The sequence below is a fragment of the Saimiri boliviensis genome, chromosome 9 (assembly GCF_048565385.1).
Source record: "Saimiri boliviensis isolate mSaiBol1 chromosome 9, mSaiBol1.pri, whole genome shotgun sequence".
Taxonomy (NCBI): domain Eukaryota; kingdom Metazoa; phylum Chordata; class Mammalia; order Primates; family Cebidae; genus Saimiri; species Saimiri boliviensis.
In genome coordinates, this window is record NC_133457.1 from 96800840 (window position 1) to 96821909 (window position 21070).

A 21070-nucleotide genomic window follows, 5' to 3' on the forward strand; every position below is an offset into this window, starting at 1 on the left:
CTGTCCTCCAGCAGAGAAGGGCTCTGGCCCTCTGCTTCCACCACAAGCTCCTCCCTGGACAAGACCCTCGCGCATCTCTCCCTGGAGGCAGCTCCGTCCTCTCCTCCAGGCCTCCGCCATCTCATCCTTCAGGGTTCAGCTCCCATATCACCTGTCTCCTGCCCCGGGACAGCTGAGGACCACGGCTGACTTTTGGGAAGTTTGTGCTTTCAGTATGTCCTAACTACTCATTCAGATCCTGACTGGCAGTAGCCTGGGGACACTGTTCCTGCCCTCAGGGAGGTTGGCATCTAGCAGGTAAGACAGGCTCAGAGAGCAGGTGGCTGCGGTCAGACCCTATGATGTGGCAGCGTGGCCGTGGCACAGCCATGAGGGGAACAGCACTCTCTGAGGAGTAAATTCAGGCAGCTGTGTACCGCCTGGCTCCTGGCCCCACAGCATAGCAACCCCCCGCCACCAGGCCTCTCTCCCAGTAACCAAACCTGCAGGGATCAGTCCCCTAGGGTCGGTGGCCTGGTGCCTCTTTGTCCACATACAGACTTGGATAGCGGCAGGATTCCCAGGGCAGGCAGATGGGGGAAACTAGGGAGCTGCTGGTGGCCTTCCTGCTCCCATCTCACTTCCTCACACCCCACCCCCCCGGCCCCATGTACCCTGTGGCCACAGTGGCAATGACTGCTGAGCAAAACTCTCCCCTCTATGGGAGAGCAGCCATGCCTGCCCCATCTCACTTCCTCACACCCCACCCCCCCGGCCCCATGTACCCTGTGGCCACAGTGGCAATGACTGCTGAGCAAAACTCTCCCCTCTATGGGAGAGCAGCCATGCCTGCCCCTTGGATCCAGGCAAAGCCTGCTCTGGCCAGAACCTGCTCCCAGCCACCTGCGCTACACACACAGCAACAACTCAGCACTGAGCCCACGGTATAGAACTTCCCTACGATGCACCAACTGAGGCAGGCAACTCGCTAGAAACTACTCCACCCTCCCTGCAGCAGAGGAAACAGGCCCAGGGAGGGAGAAGAGCCTGTCCAGGGGTGTGAGCTCCAGGAAGGTGCCTCTACCCGCAGGAGCAGGTTGGAGAAGAGACGCTACTGCAGCAAACTTTAGCAGCCCGGAGGCAGCTTGTGGAAGCATGAGGGCGGGCCCCAGGAAGCAGGGGGTGCCCACTGGTGAGGGCAGCTGCCCTGCTCATCCTTCCCACCTTCCATCAGCCTGGTCAAAGGAGGAGTTCCGCTGCCCATATCCCTGGGCCCTCGCCCTTTTTTTGTACGACCTATAAGATGGGGAGGCCTTGTACCTCACTATTGCCCACAGCAGATGCTGTTCTGGGGGAGGGGGCCAGGTTGTGGGGATGCATATCCATCTACCACCTCAACCAAGGCAGGGCCCATCAGCTCCACTTCACAGATGGGAAAGTGGGCCCGGAGAAAGGGGCCTGGCTTGAGGGCACACTCCAAGCCATCTCCTATTCCAAAGCCTCTACAGGAACCGAACTACGTACCAGCCACAGCCACCACCCTAGCTTGGTGTAACATACACGGGCTGGCTCCAGCTAAGCTCTGGGCATAGACAATGTCATTCCCACCTCACAACAGCCCTTAACAGAAAGAAATGGACTCAGCTCCCAGTCCCACACACCTCAGGGGTGGTCTTCACCCCGTACTTGACGCGGCTCCGCAGCCCGTCAGCGCTGCAGCCGTCGGAGGGGTAGGAGGGTGTGCCGAGCGCCGTGGCTGGTGGGAGCTTGTCACACAGGTTGATGGGCTGGTCCTCGGCTGCCGTGGTGAAGTCCATGGGGGCCACGGCACCATTGCCATTCATCTCGGGGAAGGCAGGGTCGCCCTGCGTGCTGCTCGACGTGGATGGGTTCAGGGTGGAGGAGCCATTGCCACTGCCACTCTCGGAGGAGGAGTCATCTGGAACGAGAGGCCCGGGTGTGAGGCCCCATCCCGGGCACTGTGACCACGGAAGCCACCTGGGAGTATCCTGCCCTGTGTCTTCCTCATGAGTGTCCCTGGGTCGGGGGGTGAGTGCTGCTACCCCACCCCGGAAGCTCCAAGAGGTGCCAGCCCACAACCCTAGCTGAGGCAGCCCCAGGGTCCCCTCTGCCAGAATAGCGGGGCCATCAGGAGCGGAGGGGCCAGGCAGGGCTGTGCAAGGCATGGCAGGTCTCCCTGCACCCTGAGCTCACAAGTGCTATGTCCAGGCTTAGGGGAGACTCGGCTCCAAGAGTTTGGGAGTGAGGCCTAGCCAGGCTCTCCCTTCTCCCCAGCTCCCAGGACCACATCTCCCACCCACCCTGCTCTGCTGCCAGGCACTGCCTTGCAGCTTCACGTTCTCGGAGCCCCTCTCCACAGTGGGCCCTCAAATGTCTCCTTCCTCTGCCTGAGGCAGGAGGATGGCTCTGTTGTGGCCTCCAGCCATCCCCTCCCTCCTGCAAGCCCAACCCAGCTCAGCCTTGGCAGCCTAGGCACAGTGGTCACCGGATCCATGTGCAGGCCCCATGGCCTGGGACATGCCAAACCGGGGCTGCACAGGGCTTGCTGCACGGGGCTTGCTTGCCTGCTCTCTGGGGGTGAGCGGTCCCGGCAAAGCACTACGAGGGCGCCCCCTACCGCGAAGAGTGCGGCACTGCCGGCCTGCGAGCGCCAAACAGGAAACTTTAACCAGGAGGACTAGACAGTTCCAGATACATTCCAGGCCTCTCTGCCCACCCGGCCCCGACCCCCTGCCTGCTCAGCTGAGACGGCAGAGGCTGAGGCTGCACGGGAACTCCCAGGGTCACTGTCGGGTGAGCACCCGCGAGGGTCCCGGGGGTGCACAGGTGCCCGTCGGCTCCACACCTGCACTCAGCGTGGGTGGGGGAGGGGCGGTCACAGCAAGCCCTGCTGCTCCTTCCCCCAGGCCAGGGTCATGACAGACCCCACCCCCACCCTCCCAGCCGGCAGATTATGAAGATTTAGTCCCCGGCGCTGGGCACTGGGCACTGGGCACGCGCGCCTCCAGAGCGTCCCCATGGAGACCGAGCGGCTCTAGCGCCCCAACCAATTGCTGGCCTCCCGGCTGCCCGAAGGCGGGTCCAGGCTGCCTATTTAGCAGCCGGGCAGGGCAGAGGGGGATGGGAGGCTACGGCGGCGCAGTGTACCCCTCCCCCTCGGCTGCTGCAGGTCCCCTGGGCCCGGCGTCGTGTCCTCCGGGCAGCCTAGCTCCACCACTCCATCCTCCCGCAGGGCAGTTCCAGGCTCTGCTCAAAGCCCGCCCACGGCTGACCCTCACTGGCTGCATCCCCCGGAGTCCCGGCCCGCGCTGTCTGTCCCCAAGACCCCCACCGCCTGCCCGCGTCCAGTCTGGAGTGAACACACTACCCAGTATCTTTAATGTGTACCTACTGAGTGCTAGCCTGGAGACAAAGTAATGACTGCAACCCAGGTGCCAGACCTCCTGCGGGGACAGATGTGCCTTACTGAGCCTCATGAATAACGGGGAGGGTGAACTGCGGGAATGGGGGTGCCCACTGTCCTCTACCCAGGAACCAGACCAGCTGGCTGTTCTCCAGCGCCCAGGCGCCCCACACCCCACCGCCAGTGAAAGCCAGGCGGAATCCTCACTCCCCCGTCCCACGGCCCTGGCACTCTGAGTCTGGTGACCTCCAGTCCCCCAGCCCCGCGCCACGATCCTGTGCTAGGGCTCTGCAGTCTGCCTGCTATGACACTTCCAGCTGAGCAGATGTCAGCCAGCCTTCAAGGCCTGGTTCCACGCTGACACCTCAGGCTAGCACCTTTCTCCACTGTGTATAGGAAGAAGGCACTCGCGCCTCCAACCCCAGCCTGCTGCCTGGCCCAGAGTGGTTGTGAGAGCCTCCCGTCCCACCAGCACAGACCCTGTTACTGGAGAACCCCCAGCATCTGAGGTCCAGGAGCCTCCAGTGGGGACAGCGATGACATCCATACTGGCTGGTCGCCCCCGTTCCCATGAGCTGCGAGAGTCCCATCCTTCACCCACCTTGCAGGTGTGACCTCATGTACCGACACCACCCTCACAGCCCACTTGCTTGACCTGGGAGGGCTTTGGATTCCTCCTCTGGAAGGAGGGACGGCTCCTCAGTGGGCATCGTGCCTGGCACACAGCAAGCCAGTGGTCACTGCATTCACAGGCACCAGGCCCAAGGCTGGCTGCAGAGCCACACCCTGCACAGGGCCAGAGGTGACATCCCATCATTCCATCGCCCGCCTCCCCATCAGGTTTTCCCAAGAAGATGGACTTGCCCTCCCCAGGTGTGAGCTGAGACTCACGTGCTGCTTTGGGGAGCACCTGGAGCCTCCACCAGGTCAGATGCCCAGCATGGGGCCCCGACTCTTCAGCTACCAACACCTCTGCCTCGGGGCTGTGCCCCTGGTTGCCTGGCTGGGGATCAACAGGCCCTAGCTCCAGGGAACCCCGACTCCTGCACTCAGATACCACCCCTGTCTCACCAAGGAAGTGGCTGGGTGGGTGAGACCCGTAAGGCACCAGGTGCTCGGACCTCGCATGGCCACGCATTTCAAGCTGTTAGAAGAAACTGGAAATCTGTACCATTACATAAACAGGTTTTAAAATATGGCGGACTGACTTACGTGGTTTACTTTTTTTTTTTTTAGACAGGGTCTCGCTCTGTTGCCCAGGCTGGAGTGCAGCAGGGCCATTAGGGCTCTCTGCAACTAACTGTTGCCTCCTGCGCTGAAGCGATCCTCCCCACCAGCATGCACCAGGACGCTCAGCTCATTTTTAAGGATTTTTATGTAGAAGTGAGGCCTGACTATGTTGCCCAGGGTGGTCTTGAAATCCCAAGGCTCAAGCCATCCTCCCACTTTGACCTCTCAAAGTGCTAGGATGACAAGCATGAGCCACTACAACAACCCGTTATAGGTATATGTGTATGTATATATATACACATATATGTATGTAGTACATGAGCATATATAAGATACATGCATATATAAGATACATGCATATACAGTATATACTTATACATATATATATGGGCCTGTGTGTATATATAGTATATATGTGTATACATAATATACATATATATTTTTTGAGACAGTCTCTGTTGCCATGCTGGAGTGCAGTGGCGTGATCTCGGCTCACTGCAACCTCCACCTTTTGGGTTCAAGTGATTCTCCTGCCTCAGCCTTCTGAGTAGCTGGGACTACAAGTGTGTGCCATCATGCCCGGCTAATTTTTGTATTATTTTTAGTTGAGGTAGGGTTTCACTATGTTGGCCAGGAGGGTCTTGATCTCTTCACCTCGTGATCCATCTGCCTTGCCCACTAAAAGTGCTGGAATTACAGGTGTGAACCACAGCACCCAGCCCCATTATTTAATTTTTTTTTTTTTTTGAGACGGAGATTCGCCCTGTTGCCCAGGCTAGAGTGTGATGGTGTGATCTTGGCTCACTGCAACCTCCTCCTCCCTGGTTCAAACGATTCTCCTGCCTGAGCCTCCTGAGTAACTAGGATTACAGGCACCTGCCACCATGCCCCACTAATTTTTGTATTTTTAGTAGAGACGGAGTTTCACCATGTTGGTTGGCCAGGTTGGTCTTGAACTCCTGACCTCGTGATCCACCCTTCTCAGCCTCCCAAAGTGTTGGGATTACAGGCATGAGCCACCACGCCCGGCCTATTTATATTTTTTAAAACCTTGACAAGTGAATGGGTAAGCAAAATGTGCTCTGTCCATGCAATGGAATAGTATCTAGCCACGAAAAGGAAGGACATTTGGATAAGCGCTGCAGTGTGGATAAAAACACGACGCTGTGGGAACCGGCCAGACGGACAAGGACACCAAGTGACTCCACTTCTACACAGCACCTGGAACAGGCCAGTTCACAGAGACAGAGGCACGGCGGGGCTCCGCGGACTGCGGAATGGGCACTTATGACTTCGCGGGTGCAGAGTTTCTGTCGGCGGGATGAACAAGTTTTGGAAATAACGGTGCTTCTGGAGCGTACATTTAAAAATGGTTAAAACGGCAAATTTTATCTTACGCATTTTACCACACACAAAAAAACCCAGAAATAAAACCACCCCTGAGCCCTAATTTATAGGCTCTGTCTGCCGTCACCTCGTTTTCTCACGCTGCACACACACAGCCCACTCAGAGGGACAACACGGACTGCAAAAGCCTGCCTGCCCCAGCGACACCACGGTCTCACAGACCTCCCCGGCCTGGCATGCCAGCCACCACGCCACACGGCTGCCCCCGATCCTCGCAACCCACTCTGGGGGTGGCCTATGACCTGAAGCCTATGTTTTGCCAACTTGGGAGGCTGCAGAGTGGCTGCAAGAGGCTACTCCACCTCCAGGAGCCTCCGTTTCCTTTCAGAGCGGGTCCCACAGCTGTAAAACACGGCTCTACAGTACAGACGAGGCAGGCACTCAAGGAAACCCCGATTCCCTGCACCCCACGCTTCTCACGTCATAACCCACCCACTTCCGATGCACGAGGCTTTCCCAGACTGCAATGTGGGCCTCTGGGGACCCTGCAGCCCAGCCTGTGACGGTTTGAGGTGGGCCCAGTGAGGGGACCACTGTGGGGACAGGGCAACTGCTGCCCTTGGGGCTCACGCTCCAGAAGCAAGAAATCAAACACAAGGGCTCCAGGGGAGACGAGGCTCCAAAGGGGCATCACCAGCTTTCTGGGCCCTGAGCCATGGTCTCTCCCCTCTCCTGGCAACTCCTGCCCACCCTTCAGTGCTAACCCGAGCACCACCACCTCAGGGAAGCCCTCCCTGCCTGCCCCAGTCTCCATCATGGCACCAGCTCTGGGCCATCGCTCTGCAGAAGCCACCGAGGGACTGCGGGGTAACGGCTGAAGCCTCCGGACCCAGCAGGGGCAGAGGCACTGCTGGAGGTGGGGTTGGTCCGGCCTGTCCCTTGGCCCCACAAGCAGTGGATCTGATCCTGGCTGCAGGAACAAAGGCCGAGTTTACTCCAGCTGGATGCCAGGTCCCTCCTTTGGGCCCACTGGGCCCTTCCAGTGAGCCCCCACAGCTCACCCACCCACCCCAGCTATGACCCGGCCTTGGCACTTGCTGTTGCCTCTTCCTGCTCCACTCTGTCCCGGTGTCCCCTTGGCGCAGTCCCTCACTTCCAGGGCTCTGCTTAAAGGTCACCTTCTCCGTGAGCGCAGCCCTTGCCCCGCTCTGGCACACTGACCCCTTTACCTATTTCTCCCAAGCACTTATCTCCTCGCACTACTACTGTGTTCACTGTGTCTCTGGCCTGTGCCCAGAAACTGCCCCAGCCCTAGAGACCCAGGGTTGGCACAGCTGCATTGAGGTGGAGGGAGCTGGATTGCTCCTGCTGCCCCCAGGTCACGCCCCTCCCTCTGGTGAGGGCAACTGAGTCTCCCAGGGCTCCCCAGGGTGAGTGCATGCCCCCGGCCTGGCCAGTCAGCCCAGCAGAGCAACTGGTGATGACCTGTGACCAAGCTGGACCTGAGGACGCGGGGCCAGGGGCTCCTGCTGTGATGGCTGGAAAGTCACTCTCTACCCGGGCTGCTGGGCCTGTGATGCAGGGAGGCCCAGGCTGGGAAAAGCAGGGCTGAGGGGGGCAGAGATGATCCCCCGAAATCTGTGCCTGCCGCCTAGGAAGGTCCTAGCGGTTTCAGTGAGGGAGCCAATAATTTCCTTATTGCTTAGGCTGGCTGGAGGCAGGTTCACATCAATGTATCTGGCTTCGTCTCTGAGTAGGCCAGGGCCTTCTCCCGGGCAGAGGCCAAGGGATGGGACCTGGGGGCTGGGACCCTCCACATAGCGACCCCACCATGACACCCAAGTCAGACCCTGAGGAGGCTGGTGCCCACAGGAGGGCTGGTGCCCACAGGAGGGGGTGGCTGCAACCCTCATACCCACCCTGCATTGCACCTGGCAGGGAGAACTCGCCTATTACTGTTTGGGGTAAGAAGGAACAGAGACTGGGGGCAGCTGGGTTCTGATCAGATCAGAATTCTGCCTCCCACAACCCTTCAAAAAATGTGATTTAGGCCGGACACAGTGACTTACGCCTATAATCTCATCACTTTGGGAGGCCAAGATGGGCAGATCACGAGGTCGAGAGATCGAGACCATCCTGGCCAACATGGCGAAACCCCCTCTCTACTGAAAAAAAAAAAAACAAAAAAAAACAAAAAACAAAAATTAGGCGTGGTGGCGTGCGCCTGTAGTCCCAGCTACTTGGGAGGCTGAGACAGGAGAATCACTTGAACCCAGGAGGCAGAGGTTGCAGTGAGCCGAGATTGCGCCACTGCGTTTTAGCCTGGCAACAGAGCAAGACTCTATCTCAAAAAAAATTGGGAGGCCAAGGCAGGAAGATCACCTGAGGTTAAGAGTTCGAGACCAACCTGACCAATATGATGAAACCCCATCTCTACTAAAAATACAAAAATTGGCCGGGCGCGGTGGCTCAAGCCTGTAATCCCAGCACTTTGGGAGGCCGAGGCGGGTGGATCACAAGGTCGAGAGATCGAGACCAACCTGGTCAACATGGTGAAACCCCGTCTCTACTAAAAATACAAAAAATTAGCTGGGCATGGTGGCGCGTGCCTATAATCCCAGCTACTCAGGAGGCTGAGGCAGGAGAATTGCCTGAACCCAGGAGGCGGAGGTTGCGGTGAGCCGAGATCGCGCCATTGCACTCCAGCCTGGGTAACAAGAGTGAAACTCCGTCTCAAAAAAAAAAAAAAAAATACAAAAATTAGCTGGGGGTGGTTACGTGCGCCTGTAATCCTAGCTACTTGGGAGCCTGAGACAGGAGAATCACTTGAACCCGGGAGGCTCAAGTTGCAGCGAGCTGAGATTGCACCACTGCACTCCATCCTGGGCAATAAGAGTGAAACTCCAACTCCAAAAAAAAAAAAAGAGTGATTTAAAAGAGACATAGGCACCCAAACCCACGTTGGGATGGACTGCAGGGGGCCCAGGCAGGGACAATACTGGTTCAGGGTCCTCCAGTCTGGGTGACCTTGGGCACCACCACCTCTTGGCCTCCTCTTATCTACGCTCCTGGGAGTTGCCACTGACGCCCTCCTGGGCTCTGGCACTTTATGACCTGTGAAAAAACCCAGCTGGCTCCATGGGCACAGAGGCCCCAGCACATGGGACTCATGGGTGCAGGCCTCCAGCTCGGAGGCTCAGTGGGTGGCTGGGAGTTCTGGATGGACCCCCAACACCTGGTGCTGGATGTGGAATCTAAGGGTGCCCAGGTGACCCCTTGTCCCCACCTGGTCCCCATCTTGCTGTTGCCAGGAGGCCCCTCCAGGAGGGTCACCCCTGAGGGCAGCCTGCTGGGGTCCAGCGTGATGGCAGCAGGCTGGGCCTGACCCCAGCCCATGGCTCCATGGGCAGCAGAGAGGTGTCCTGAGGAGCCTTAGGGAAAGCGGCTGAGGCTGCACCCCTCCTGAGTACTCCCACAGAGCTGGGCCTTCCCCGATATGGCAAAAGGCGACTCCTTTATCTGGGCAGGACCCAGAGCCCACCACCTGTGCCCGGAATGCCCACAGGCAGGGAAGGACGGCCATGCCCGTCTATTTGAACATGGGGCAATGTGCTGCTATTCAAATGGAGGAATTAGTGATGAATGGGGGAAATTGTTCCTCCCTCTGTCCCGTCTCCAGAAGGAGACAAAAACCCCTTTTACCTCAGCAAACAATGCCCTTATGTGGGCGCCAGTGCCCCGCAGCCCGCACAAGCCCGGCTCTGTGCGAACCACCAATTGCCACACCGTGCTCTGGGGCCCCCAGCCAGTGGCACCCTCTCCCGGTGGGCAACTCTCGACAGCTCTCAGGCCAGGCTCGGAGGGCAGGAAGGCCCACCATCCCTGGGGCCACAGGCCAGGCACACGGCCACCCAAAGCCAGCAGGCCGCATGCAGATTGCCTTCTGTGGCCAGAGGGTGTGGCTGCTGGAGGCAGCGACACCTCCATGAAACTGTCATAGCAGCAGCCAGGCAGGGGACGGGAGGGGCATCAATAATTCACACACAACAGGGCGATGGTGGAGGAGGGGGCAGGAGACTGCTGGAGCCAAGACCCACCATGGCCAGGGAGGCAGAAGCAGCAGGGCTCTGGGCTGTGGTCTGGGGGTGCCGACTCTGCTGTGAATTTGAGGCGCACACCTCCCCAGGGCTGGCCCCCTGCCTGCTTTGACAAAGGCCAGCGCCAGGGCCGTGTTTACATGATGCATAGTTCCAAGGAGCACCAGGCTCGGGGCGGGCTGCCCGACTCTTCCTCCGGAAGGGCAGGAGGGGCACAAGGGTCAAATGGGGGACACTAGGACCCCACCATCCCAGGTGATGGGGCCACACAGGGTACCTGCGTTATCCACATGGCCCTCAGGCCCTGGCTACCTGTGCAGCTGCCCTCCTGACCTCCCTGCTCTGTCCCTGCGAGTCACACAGCCTAGCTGGCCCTAGCTGTGGGGCAGGGAGCTTGTGCCCCCCATCTGAGTGCCACACTTGCCCTCTGATGTGCAGCCCTGGGACACCAGTGCCTCTGTCCCCACAGCACGCATCCCCTCTCCATGTGCCCCTCAGTTCCCGGGCAGTGGGCATTCCTGCTCAAACTCTAGTCACTCTTTTCCTAGACCCTCAGAGGCAGGAGCAGCGCTGTCCCACAGAAACAGAGCGTGAGCCACATGTGGGATTTTCAGTGCCCTAGTACCCATATTTTTAAAAAGTAACAGAGAAACAAGTGAAATTAATTTTAATAATCTATTTAACCCAATATATGAAAAATAGTACCATTTCAACAAATAGTCGACGCCATGTTCTGGGAGCTGCCGAGGCGCGGCGTGTACCGCACACCTGCCTGCACCAGCCTTTTCCGAGGCTCGGAACCGTCCTCGGCGACCGCGTAGACATCGCAGGCCTGGATTTCCCCTCAGTCTGAAATCATGTCTCTTTGCAGAGACCCTGGGAGTCCCGGCCCCTAGTGAGGTGCCCAAGCTGTAAGTGATGTTTAAAACCTTGGGACAGATGGCTCAAGTGGTGGGGCCCTGGAAACAGACGCCACCTTCAGTGGAGGGGAGGCGGACACCAATGACGCATCAGGTCCCGAGTGTCAGGTGGTGGGTAACTCATCATGCCTGATTTGCACAACCACCCTCTGCGGCAGACATCAGGGAGGAACCTGAGGCTCCAGGGGGAAGTCACTGGCCTATCACCCGGAGTGAACGGCAGCACCCATACAGCCCCGAAGCACCACCCAGTGCTCTCAGGCATTCTGGAGGCCTCCAGGGCCAGCCTTGGTTTGCCCATCTGTACTGTGGGACAATTCCCTACCCCTGCTACCCAGACTGCCCCACTTCCTACAGCCCCTCCCCTACAACCGATTGGCCATTGATGCCTCGGGGGAGTGCTCCCAGGATGAACTGCCTGGGTGTGGGTGTCCTCCCTGGCTCTGACCTCCAGGCCAAGCACAGGCGGTTAGAAATAAACACTAATTCGGCCGGGCGCGGTGGCTCAAGCCTGTAATCCCAGCACTTTGGGAGGCCGAGGCGGGTGGATCAGGAGGTCAAGAGATCGAGACCATCCTGGTCAACACGGTGAAACCCCGTCTCTACTAAAATACAAAAAACTAGCTGGGCGTGGTGGCGCATGCCTGTAATCCCAGCTACTTAGGAGGCTGAGGCAGGAGAATTGCCTGAGCCCAGGAGGCGGAGGTTGCGGTGAGCCGAGATCGCGCCATTGCACTCCAGCCTGGGTAACAAGAGCGAAACTCCGTCTCAAAAAAAAAAAAAAAAAAAAAAGAAAGAAACACTAATTCAGTGTGCAAAGATGGAGCCGAGGCACACACAGCCCCCGTGTGTGTCACGGCAAACAGGACCACTCTGGGCCACCGTGTGTGAATGATTCACGGGGCAGGGCCCTAGCCTGAAAGCCCCTGCAGACCCTCCTTCAGCCCTCCTGGAAGCCAGTCTGGGTTCAGCACACTGCAGTCCTTAGGTCGGGGTGATGATGCCAGCGTGCCCCAGTCACTTCCTGGTTCCTGGGAAAGTCACCCTTGGATGGGCTCCCGGCGGAGGTGCCTCAGGAGGGCCTGCCCTGACAGACGAGCCTGAAGAAGGGAGCTGTGCGTGTCCTGGGCTGGTGGGTGGTGAGGGCAGGGGCACTGATCCCCACAGGCCTAGGCTCACCTTCACCTCCGCCCTCTTTTTTGAGATGGAGTCACTGTCACTCAGGCTGGAGTACAGTGGTGTGATCTTGCCTCACCGCAACCTCCGCCTCCCAGGTTCAAGCGATTCTCCTGCCTCAGCCTCCTGAGTAGCTGAGATTACAGGCGCCTGCCACCACGCCCGGCTAATTTTTATATTTTTAGTAGAGGCGGGGCTTTGACGTGTTGTCCAGGCTGGTCATGAACTCCTGACCTCAAGTGATCCGCCTGCCTCAGCCTCCTCCAGTGCTGGGATTACACACATAAGCCACTGTACCCGGCCCACCTCCCCACTTTCTCAGTAGGTGAACCTCAGCTCCCCAGGCCTCTGAGGGCCCAAGCCCCAGCACCCTGGACAAGGCCAGGGCTGTGCAGGCCCTGGGCACTCCTGGATAAAGGGATCTCTTGGTGCTGTCTCCCGGCCTCTCTCACCCCTCAGCAGGCCGGGGCCCAGCACAGCCCGGCATTGTCTGTGCTGCCTGCGGCCCAGCTGATGATGGACACTTTCCTGTGACCCGGGACTGCCAGTGTGGCCCACAGCCAATCCCTGGAAGGCTTGGGCCTCAGCTCTCTGCTCCTGGGGGAGGGGAGGCCAGGAGGCTGCCGCCTTCTCATCTGGTGTGGGTGTTTGGAGCCCTGAGGAGGAGCAAACTGCTTTTGCTCCTGGGGTAGGGGTGAGTGGGACCTGCACCCAGAGAATGAGGCCCAGGCCTGGGTTCCAACCTCACCTGTGAGAAGTAGGGTCAGGGCAATGGAGCAGGTGCTGGGGAGAAGGCTTGGCTTAAAATCCCATGGCAGGAAATGCCTTTCAGAGGCCAGCCCAGGGAGGCTGGTGCAGGGGCCACAGCTCCCGCTATGCGGTAGTGACCAGGGCAGATGTCTGGCCAGGAGCGTTGGGTGCAGGGGGGTCAGCAGGCCAGAGTTCTGTGGCCCCTGGTGGGAGAGCGCTGCTGTGACCCAGGGATGGGGCCAGAGGAGGGTGGGCCTCACCTGAGGACATGGCACAGGGGCAACAAGGGTGACCATCTCCAAGCCCGGGTGGCCTGGCTGCCACTCCCACTAGCTCCTTCCCCCCCAGCCGCTGGCTTCACCCCTTGCTGGGGACACCCCCATGGTACCCTGGAGGCACACTGCTGCCATGGCACCTTCTCCATGGATGGCAGCACTCCCTCCCCACTGCCTGCTTAGCTGCCCGTCAATGTGGGCACCTTGGATGGGTCAGGGGGTTGCCAGATGAGAAGCAGGATCTTGGGGAACTTGGGGTCCCTGGACAGGCCCTGGCACATGTGGGTGGGGAGGGAGGGATAGGGACTCAGGGTATGCTGGACAAGCTGTGCCTGAGTCTGGTCGACACCAAGGACCCCCCAGCCCAGCTCCCTTTCCAAAGCAGCACAACCTGGGCGGTGGTCGGGGGCTGAGGGCAGGGGCGGGGTGCCGCTGAGGGTGGCTGTGAGGTAGGTTGTGGTCAGAGTCCCACAGGGCTCCACGGTGGAGAGGATGAGAGACCAGGCTGGATGAGAAGGCAGGACTTGACCAAGGAGGTAGAGTGTGGGGCTCAGAGGATCTAGGGGAGGACGACCCCCCACATCCAGTCCAGATCGGTCCCTGAAGGACCTCTGTGCTGTCCCTCAACTGCCTGGCAAGGTGGGGCAAGATGATCACCCTCAGCCTGGCAAGGGGATGGCACCCGCCCAAGGCTGCCCAGTGAGGAGGGGAGGTGAGCAGGATCTGAACTCCGTGTGCCCCCATGCTTCCCTCCAGACCCCTCGGAGGCCAGGGAAGAAGCACCCAGGGGAGAGGCTGAGCCAGGGAGGAGAGGCCAGTAGTGCAGCTGTAAATCTGGAGCCCAGGGTGCGCAGGCCACACACCCGCTCCCCAGGGGCCTGCCCTGCTGCCCAGTTTGCATTTCTGGGTGGTGGAGGGCGCTTCCTGAGGGCAGCAGGGCCAGGAGGCAAGAAGCCTCGGTCTTCTCAGAGCTTCTCAGAGCTCCTGAGGGCATGCCAGGGTGAGGGGCTGCAGCGCTAGACCGTGTCACAGAGAGGAGCTGAGGCCCAGAGACAGGGGTGGCTAGCTCAGGACCGCATGGCAGGGAAGAAGCGCAGCGCCTGGGACCTGCCCACAGGACGCCACAGAGGGGCCGCCCTCCATCTACCCAGAACCCTTCCATGCTAGACCCTCTCCAGAGAGGCTGGCTGTGGCTCTCCTGCCCTTCTCTCCAGGCTGGAGCTTTTGGAAACCCTCAACCCTGGCACTGGGCACCTCCTCGCTTCCCAGCCCCCTGCTGCCACGCTTCTGCCTGGCTTCCCAGGCCCTTTCCCTGATCCTCCATTCCCTGCCAAGAGTGACTCAGTGGCAGCTGGTTGAGCACCTATTCAGTGCTAGGGCCTGGGGATAAAGCCCAGAACAGGAGACTCAGGCCACACAGGGCCAGCCCTGAGGGTGTACCCTGCGATGCCACTTCCAGCAATGAAAAACGGGGACTCGGTGAAAAACAGGGACGCAAGTGTCCTTCCACAGCAGTGGCCAAGATACTGGCTCTGGAGAGACCCAGTCCCCATGGTCCAGGCAGGTGACTTCCCCTGGGAGATGACATTTCCTGCCCTGTGGAATGGTGCATGTACAGCTCTGGGCTCTCAGAGTTCAGGGATGGGCACACAGTGTGCTCACGAATGGGCCCCAGTCACTGGGCTGACTGGACAACCTTCAAACTGCGGCTGGCCCACATCAGTGTCACGGAGGTCAATTACTTCATGTGAGAAAAAAGGTGACACCCACACTGCACCAACGCCCACCTCCTTGAAAAGAAAACCAAGCTCTGGCTACTTAGATACATAGAAAAGTCTGAGAAGCAAAGGCCCCCAACATCATTTCTCATTTTCTTTTTTCCTCCTTTATTTTTCTAATGTTTCTACAATAATCATAATACTTCTGAAAAAAGCGGAGAACTAAGTGACATTTCTTTCTTTCTTTTTTTTTTTTTTTTTTTTTGAGACGAAGTCTTGCTCTGTTGCCCAGGCTGGAGTGCAGTGGTGTGATCTCAGCTCACTGTAACCTCCACCTCCCAGGTTCAAGCAATTCTTCTGCCTCAAACTCCTGAGAAGCTGGGATTACAGGCACCCACCACCATGCCCAGCTAATTTTTTTGTATTTTTAATAGAGATAGGGTTTCACCATGTTGGCCAGGCTGGTCTCCTAACCTCGTGATCCACCCGCCTTAGCCTCCCAAAGTGCGGGGATTACAGGCGTGAGGCACCGCGCCCGGCGATAAGGGACATTTCTCCAAAGATGCAGCTCCTGCCCTCAGCAAGCTGACAGCCCGAAGGGGTCCCACACTGTGTGTCCGTCTGGCTTCAACCAAACCCTATATCCCCCTCCAGGGAAATGGGGATAGGGCTCATCACCCCTGCATGTCACAATGCCCAGTGCTGGTGTGACTAAAGCAGCCAAGAACCCGGAAGAGCCAAAGGACCCTCAGTGCCTTCGTCCAGCCTCAGGTGCACCATGCGGGAGCCCCAGACCTCCCGGTGTGCGGCGGCAAGCCTGGATGGAGGGCAGCTCTGGAGGAGCGGCCTCATCTGAGAGGCACACACACCAGGCCCTGACCTGCCCCAGGACTCCATAGGACTCTTGCTCAGCAACACTCCGGCTGCCTACCCTGCGGAAGGTGGAACCAGGCCCAGCGAGCAGACCCTGCTCTCCCCTGGCGCTGGCTTCCTGTCTGCCCAGGAGGTGAGTAATGTCCGCTCCCCGCCCCCACGCATCCCTTCTGGAGGCCAGGCGGGCCTCACATTTTCCGCTCAGGAAGGGGCAGAGTGAACGGCCTGCTGAAGCACATCCAGGGGAAAAGGAAGGAGCAGCCCCGCCTGCCGGGTCAGGACCTGGGGCCAGCCCCGGCCTGCAGGAGGCGCTCTGGCTCACCTGCCTCTGTGCATGCCTTTGTTCATGTCGTCCACTCATTCATTCAGCAAACACTGCCCCAGCACCTGTGTGGTGCCATGCCCTGTGCTGGGTACTGGCTCTCAGGGTGCTTACAGTGCTCAGGGAGGAGACTGTATCAAACAGATCATCCCATGGGTGGGGGCGTCATTTCAGATGGATGTGCTATTTGGCCCCAAGACTCAGACCATAGCCTCTCCAAAGCCTAGAGTTGGCTTCTCCCAGGCATCCTCCCTCCACACCCTATGATGTGCAGAGAGCCCTGTTCAGACCCAAAGAAAGTCCAAGCCTCAGCCAGGCTTAGCCGAGGGTCTGCAGGGGACCTGGCCCGTGCCTGGGCAGGAAACTGTAGCAGGAGCTGGCCCACATTGCCCTGGGCCCCAAGGAGGGAGCGCCCCAAGTGTCTGGGGAGGGCCTCCTTTGGTTCCGTAGCTCCCCAGCCCATCTTCTGGGGACCCTCACACATGGCCCCTACACCTGGCAAAGGCAAGAGAGGAGAAGCGCTGGCACCTCCCCACTCTGGCCGAGTTGCCCGAAGTCTCTCCCTGATCCAGCTTCCTCCCCGTGAGATGACGGCGCTGTGGGCGGCGTCCCCTGCCAAGCATTAGCGGCTGTGATCGAAGGGACTCAGGCGCATCCCAGGACTTCAGTGTAGGCTGAAAAGAGGTCTGGGAGAGCAAGACTCGCAGGGCAGGCAGTGGCAGGGTTGGGGGCAGACACCTGTGTTTCAGGAGAAGCAGACACTCACCTCGGTAGAAAGAACCTCAGTGGCAAGCTCCTCAGGGAGTGAGAACGGGCATGCCCGCAACTCACTCTCAGGCTCAGCGGTCTCGGCCATGAGATGGCTCTGCCACTCAGCCTTCACCTGCCTTTGTGCAAATTTTTAAAGAAGCGTCCTGCTGGGCTCGGTGGCTCCTGCCTGCAATCCCAGCACTTTCGGAGGCCGAGGCGGGTGGATCACAAGGTCAGGAGTTCGAGACCAGCCTGGCCACAATGGTGAAACCTCATCTCTACTAAAAATACAAAAATTAGCCAGGTGTGGTGGTGAGTGCCTGTAATCCCACCTACTCAGGAGGCTGAGGCAGAGAATTGCTTGAACCTGGGAGGCGGTTGCAGTGAGCCAAAATTGTGCCACTGCACTTCAGCCTGGGTGACAGAGTGAGACTCTGTCTCAAAAAAAAATACATAAATAAAGGGCCCCAGCTAATCCACAGGTGCCAACTGCCTAGCTCCTAAAATCACTCCCAGCTGTGTCACCCATCAGCAGGGATGGGGTGCTGATAGGGCTGGCATGTGGGCCCCCTCCGAATCTCATGTTGAAATGTGACCTCCAGGGTTGAAGGTGGGCCTGGTGGGAGACACTTGGGTCATGAGGGGCAGATTCCTCATGAGTGGCTCAGTGCTGTATGGAGTGAGTTCTCACTATGAGTTCACGGGAAAGCTGGTTGTTTAAAAGAGTCTGGTATCTCTTTCCCACCCCTCCTTCCCCCTCCTTCCCCCCGCCCCGCCGCCGACTCCCTCTCTCACCATGAGACGTGCCTGCCCCCCACTTCACCTTCTGCCATGACTGTAAGCTTCCTGAGGCCTCCCCAGGAGCCAAGCAGATGCTAGTGCCATGCCTATACAGCCTGTGGAACTGTGAACCAAATAAACCTCTTTTCTTTATACATTACACAGCCTCAGGTATTTCTTTATAGCAACACCAAACAGACTAACACAGATGTGTCATCGGCACAGCCTTGGGAGTCCCCACACTTCTGGCAAAGAGAAAAGGCCTAGGTGCTTGGATGGGAAGATGTCCCCAGAATCAAACACGCCAGCTTATACCCCATCAGAGGTAGAGCTACATCTGCTCTGCAATGGTGTGTTCGGGTAGGTCCCAGTAAATGCCTGTTCATTTGGAGATAACAGACATTCCGCAGACACTGACAATGAGCCAGGTTCACAACAGAGTCACAGGGGCAGGGCAGAGACCAAGACTGACCTCACAGCAGGCCTCAGATGCCCATGGAGGACTGAGGGCCAGAGGCCACACACTAAGCCCACCTGGGCATCAGTGAGGTTGGGGGGCTTCTGCGATGGAGACCCTCGGGCGGGGAGTGGAGCGCACAGATGGTTAAGGCGGGTGTCCCTGCTTGGGCTGTCCCCACCCAGTCCTGCATCAATAAGGGGCCTGAGAGTGCCCTGATGGGCTCCCCTTGACTTACTCATGAGAGCTGGACCTCAGCTCATGCCCGCACCATGAGCGCCTTCAAGAGGGGCTGGCTGTGTGTCGACATGGGGGGCTGGAAGATGGCCCAGGACTCCAGGCCAGAAGTCCACTGCTCTGGACAGACACCAACAGGCCCATGGGCCCAAAAAGGGCAGCAGAGGCCAGGCCAGCTGCCTGGGCCTTCCCAGGGCCTATGCCCTGCCCGGGGTCTCAGCCGGCCAGTGGGATAGCCCACAACCCCATGACACAGCCTCGGAGTGGACAGTGAGGCCCACGGCATCACGGTCAGCACCATCTTCCCCGTACCAGCTCTGGTGGCCACCAGGAACAGAAGGCGTTGTGTGACTACCCCCAGGCAAACCGGCACTGGGCTCTGGGGACCTATGGACCCCACCAGCCTCCCTGTATCTCTCAGCCTTGTCTTCATGGCCAGCTAGCCTCCAGGCAGCACGTGCTGAGGGAGCCCCATGGATCCCACAGAAATGCCGAAATCTGCTACCTGATCCTGATGGCCTCCAAATCTCCAGACCTCCCCGAACGGTCGACGTGAGGAATAATAGCATGAGATCTGCTCAGGAATGAATAGGGGGACCCTGGCCCTGCCAGCCCCACTGCTCTGGGTTTCTGAACAACTGTCCCAGACCCTTCTTAGCAGGGGCACAGCCCACGGCCCTGGCTGAGCTCTGCAGGAACGGCCCTCGGTGTGGCTTGGGAGGGGCCTAAATTGGCTCCCTGGAGGCGGGAGGTCAGCTGTTGCGCTTGTCCCAGCCCCAGAGCCCCCCAGAGCACGTGGGCACCCCCACCAGGTCCCCACCCCCATGGGAACGCTGGAAGGCAGCACCGGCCTGGGAGGCTGGCAGCACGAGGGGGTCGCGCCAACCTCACGAGGCATCAGGCACAAAAGCCTTTTCTTTGCTGGCAGCCTCGCACCCCACTCCTCACACGGCCACTCCCTGGGCTCCCCAGCCTCTGGCCCAGACACCTCCAGCTGCCTCCAGACTGGGTCTCCTCCCAGACAAAGCTGGATTCAGGCCTAAGAGGGCCACGGGGAGGCAGGCGTACCGGTTCTGCCATGGAGATGAACTTTGACCCAAACGGCAAGGCTCCTACCCCTTATTTACTCTTTAAGGCTGACCCGTTTCACAGAGTTAACATTACACCCCTTTTTAACCCGCACCTCCCTCCCACATTCCAGGCCTCGACCTTCAACCCCTCCTAATTGCCAGCTCCGGCTCCTACACCCCAGTTCTCCAGTGCCCAGCTCACGCATCCCCCGCCCCCAACCATCTCCTCCTCGGAAACAAAGGCGGTGCCAGGAGTGCAGTGTTCACAGGGCCACCTGGCGACCCTGGCACACCAGGGCAGACGCCAGGGACCCAGAGCCCAATCACCTGGGGGAGTCCACGTGGAGCCCGGGGGGATCTCTGGAGTCTGACTCCTAACCCTCACTCTCCAACCCCTGAGACCTCTATTCCAAGGGAGGCTGGAGCAGGCTGCCTGGCAGGCCCCGGGCTCGGGGGGCTAGGGCTAGGGAAGAATCCGGACAGCTCCCCAGGCAGCTGCATCGCATCCCAAGGGGCTGGGACGCATGTGGACAGCTGCACTGCCTGGTCACTCACCAGGTGACCCGCACTGTAGCCTCACATGCGGCTGCAGAAACACAGCTCTAGTTTCCCTTGCTGGGCAGTAGAACTACTCTGTGTGAGGTACACGGGGAACCTTCCCAGGCTCGCCCCTGGTAACTCCAAAACCCACATCGCAGAAGCCCATGGCATCCCGGCAACCAGACAGACCCCCTGCCCCACAAGCCGCCAGTCCCATGGGCTCTCTCTGTCATCTTTGGGAGGAAGTTCCAGGGGCTGCGGCAGTGGGGCCCTCAGAGATGCTGAGAACGCAGGGCAGCTGCCAGCTTGGGCCTGGGCCACCCCAAGGCCCTGGCCCAGATTCCACCACCCTGGAGTGTGTCCACACCTCTCACCTGAGGACAACTGGGAGCAGGGGGCCAGGCACAGCCCCTCCCAACCGCTACTGAGGGGCACTCACCGTCCTCTTGACTGTGGAGGTTCTGCGGGCTCCGCATCCTCTCGTCCTGACTGGGGCTCAGGCTGGAGGCCAGGTGCGGGTCAGCTGACATCCATGTGGACTCGCTCATATCAAAATCCTCGCTGCTCACAGAAGTCTCATCCTGAGCGGGGACAAAGAAGGTGGGCGTTCAGCAGGGATGGGCTCTCATCAGCCTGAGGCAGCCTTGTGGATGGACCCCAGGGCCAGTGGGCATTTGGGAGTGCCCCGAAGCCCGCAAGGAGCCCTCCAAATCTTGAAGTGAGGGCTGGGGAGGTGCTCCCCCGGCCCGGTGGAAGTGGCCCCGGCTCTGGTTCCTGTCGGAAACCAAGGCTGAGGGCCGGCGCTGTCTGTAATTGAAGACAATTACGAGGTCTCGCATCCTGCAGGGGCGGATGGCAGGGCCTGGTTCTTACCCTTGTGAGCCAAGGTTGAAACCGGCGCTGTAAACAAGGGCTGCCGCTCCCTGCTCCCAGCCCAGGGTCCAGGGCTCACTCGGCACAGGACTGGGTGGCAAGAGGCGGGTGGCAGGACATGCTGGCCACCGGGCACTGAGGCTGAGCTGAGTGCCCCCAGCAGGCCCGGCGCCCTGACTCCCATGAAGCATGCATGGAATTCCTTTCTCCCACTCCCCCAGCCCAGAGGACATTTCTGTCTTCCTCCTTCCT

At 59.3% G+C, this 21070-nt stretch overlaps 1 protein-coding gene and 1 long non-coding RNA gene across 10 annotated transcripts in view; one reads left to right on the forward strand and one right to left on the reverse strand.

The window, feature by feature from the left end:
* The window catches only part of NOL4L (nucleolar protein 4 like), a 148885-nt gene that overhangs the window by 11858 nt on the left and 115957 nt on the right, over window positions 1–21070 (reverse strand). For 7 of the 8 annotated variants that reach the window (XM_039479274.2, XM_074406395.1, XM_010342706.3 and 4 more), the window contains 2 exons: window positions 20385–20526; window positions 1641–1918 (listed from right to left, as the gene is read on the reverse strand). In XM_039479274.2, the coding sequence (XP_039335208.1) occupies window positions 1641–1918; window positions 20385–20526 (420 nt within the window). Of the gene's footprint in view, window positions 1–1640; window positions 1919–20384; window positions 20527–20818; window positions 21066–21070 lie in introns of those variants that run through there. The other variant, XM_010342704.3, reaches the window with a different exon arrangement.
* Window positions 1916–6074, forward strand: LOC120367855 (uncharacterized). Of its 2 annotated transcripts, none has more exons than XR_012519336.1 (3): window positions 1916–2793; window positions 3233–4011; window positions 4156–6074. It is a non-coding gene; the product is annotated as an uncharacterized LOC120367855 (long non-coding RNA). The 2 variants fall into 2 exon arrangements; XR_012519335.1 differs by having other exon boundaries at window positions 3233–3431; window positions 3800–6074.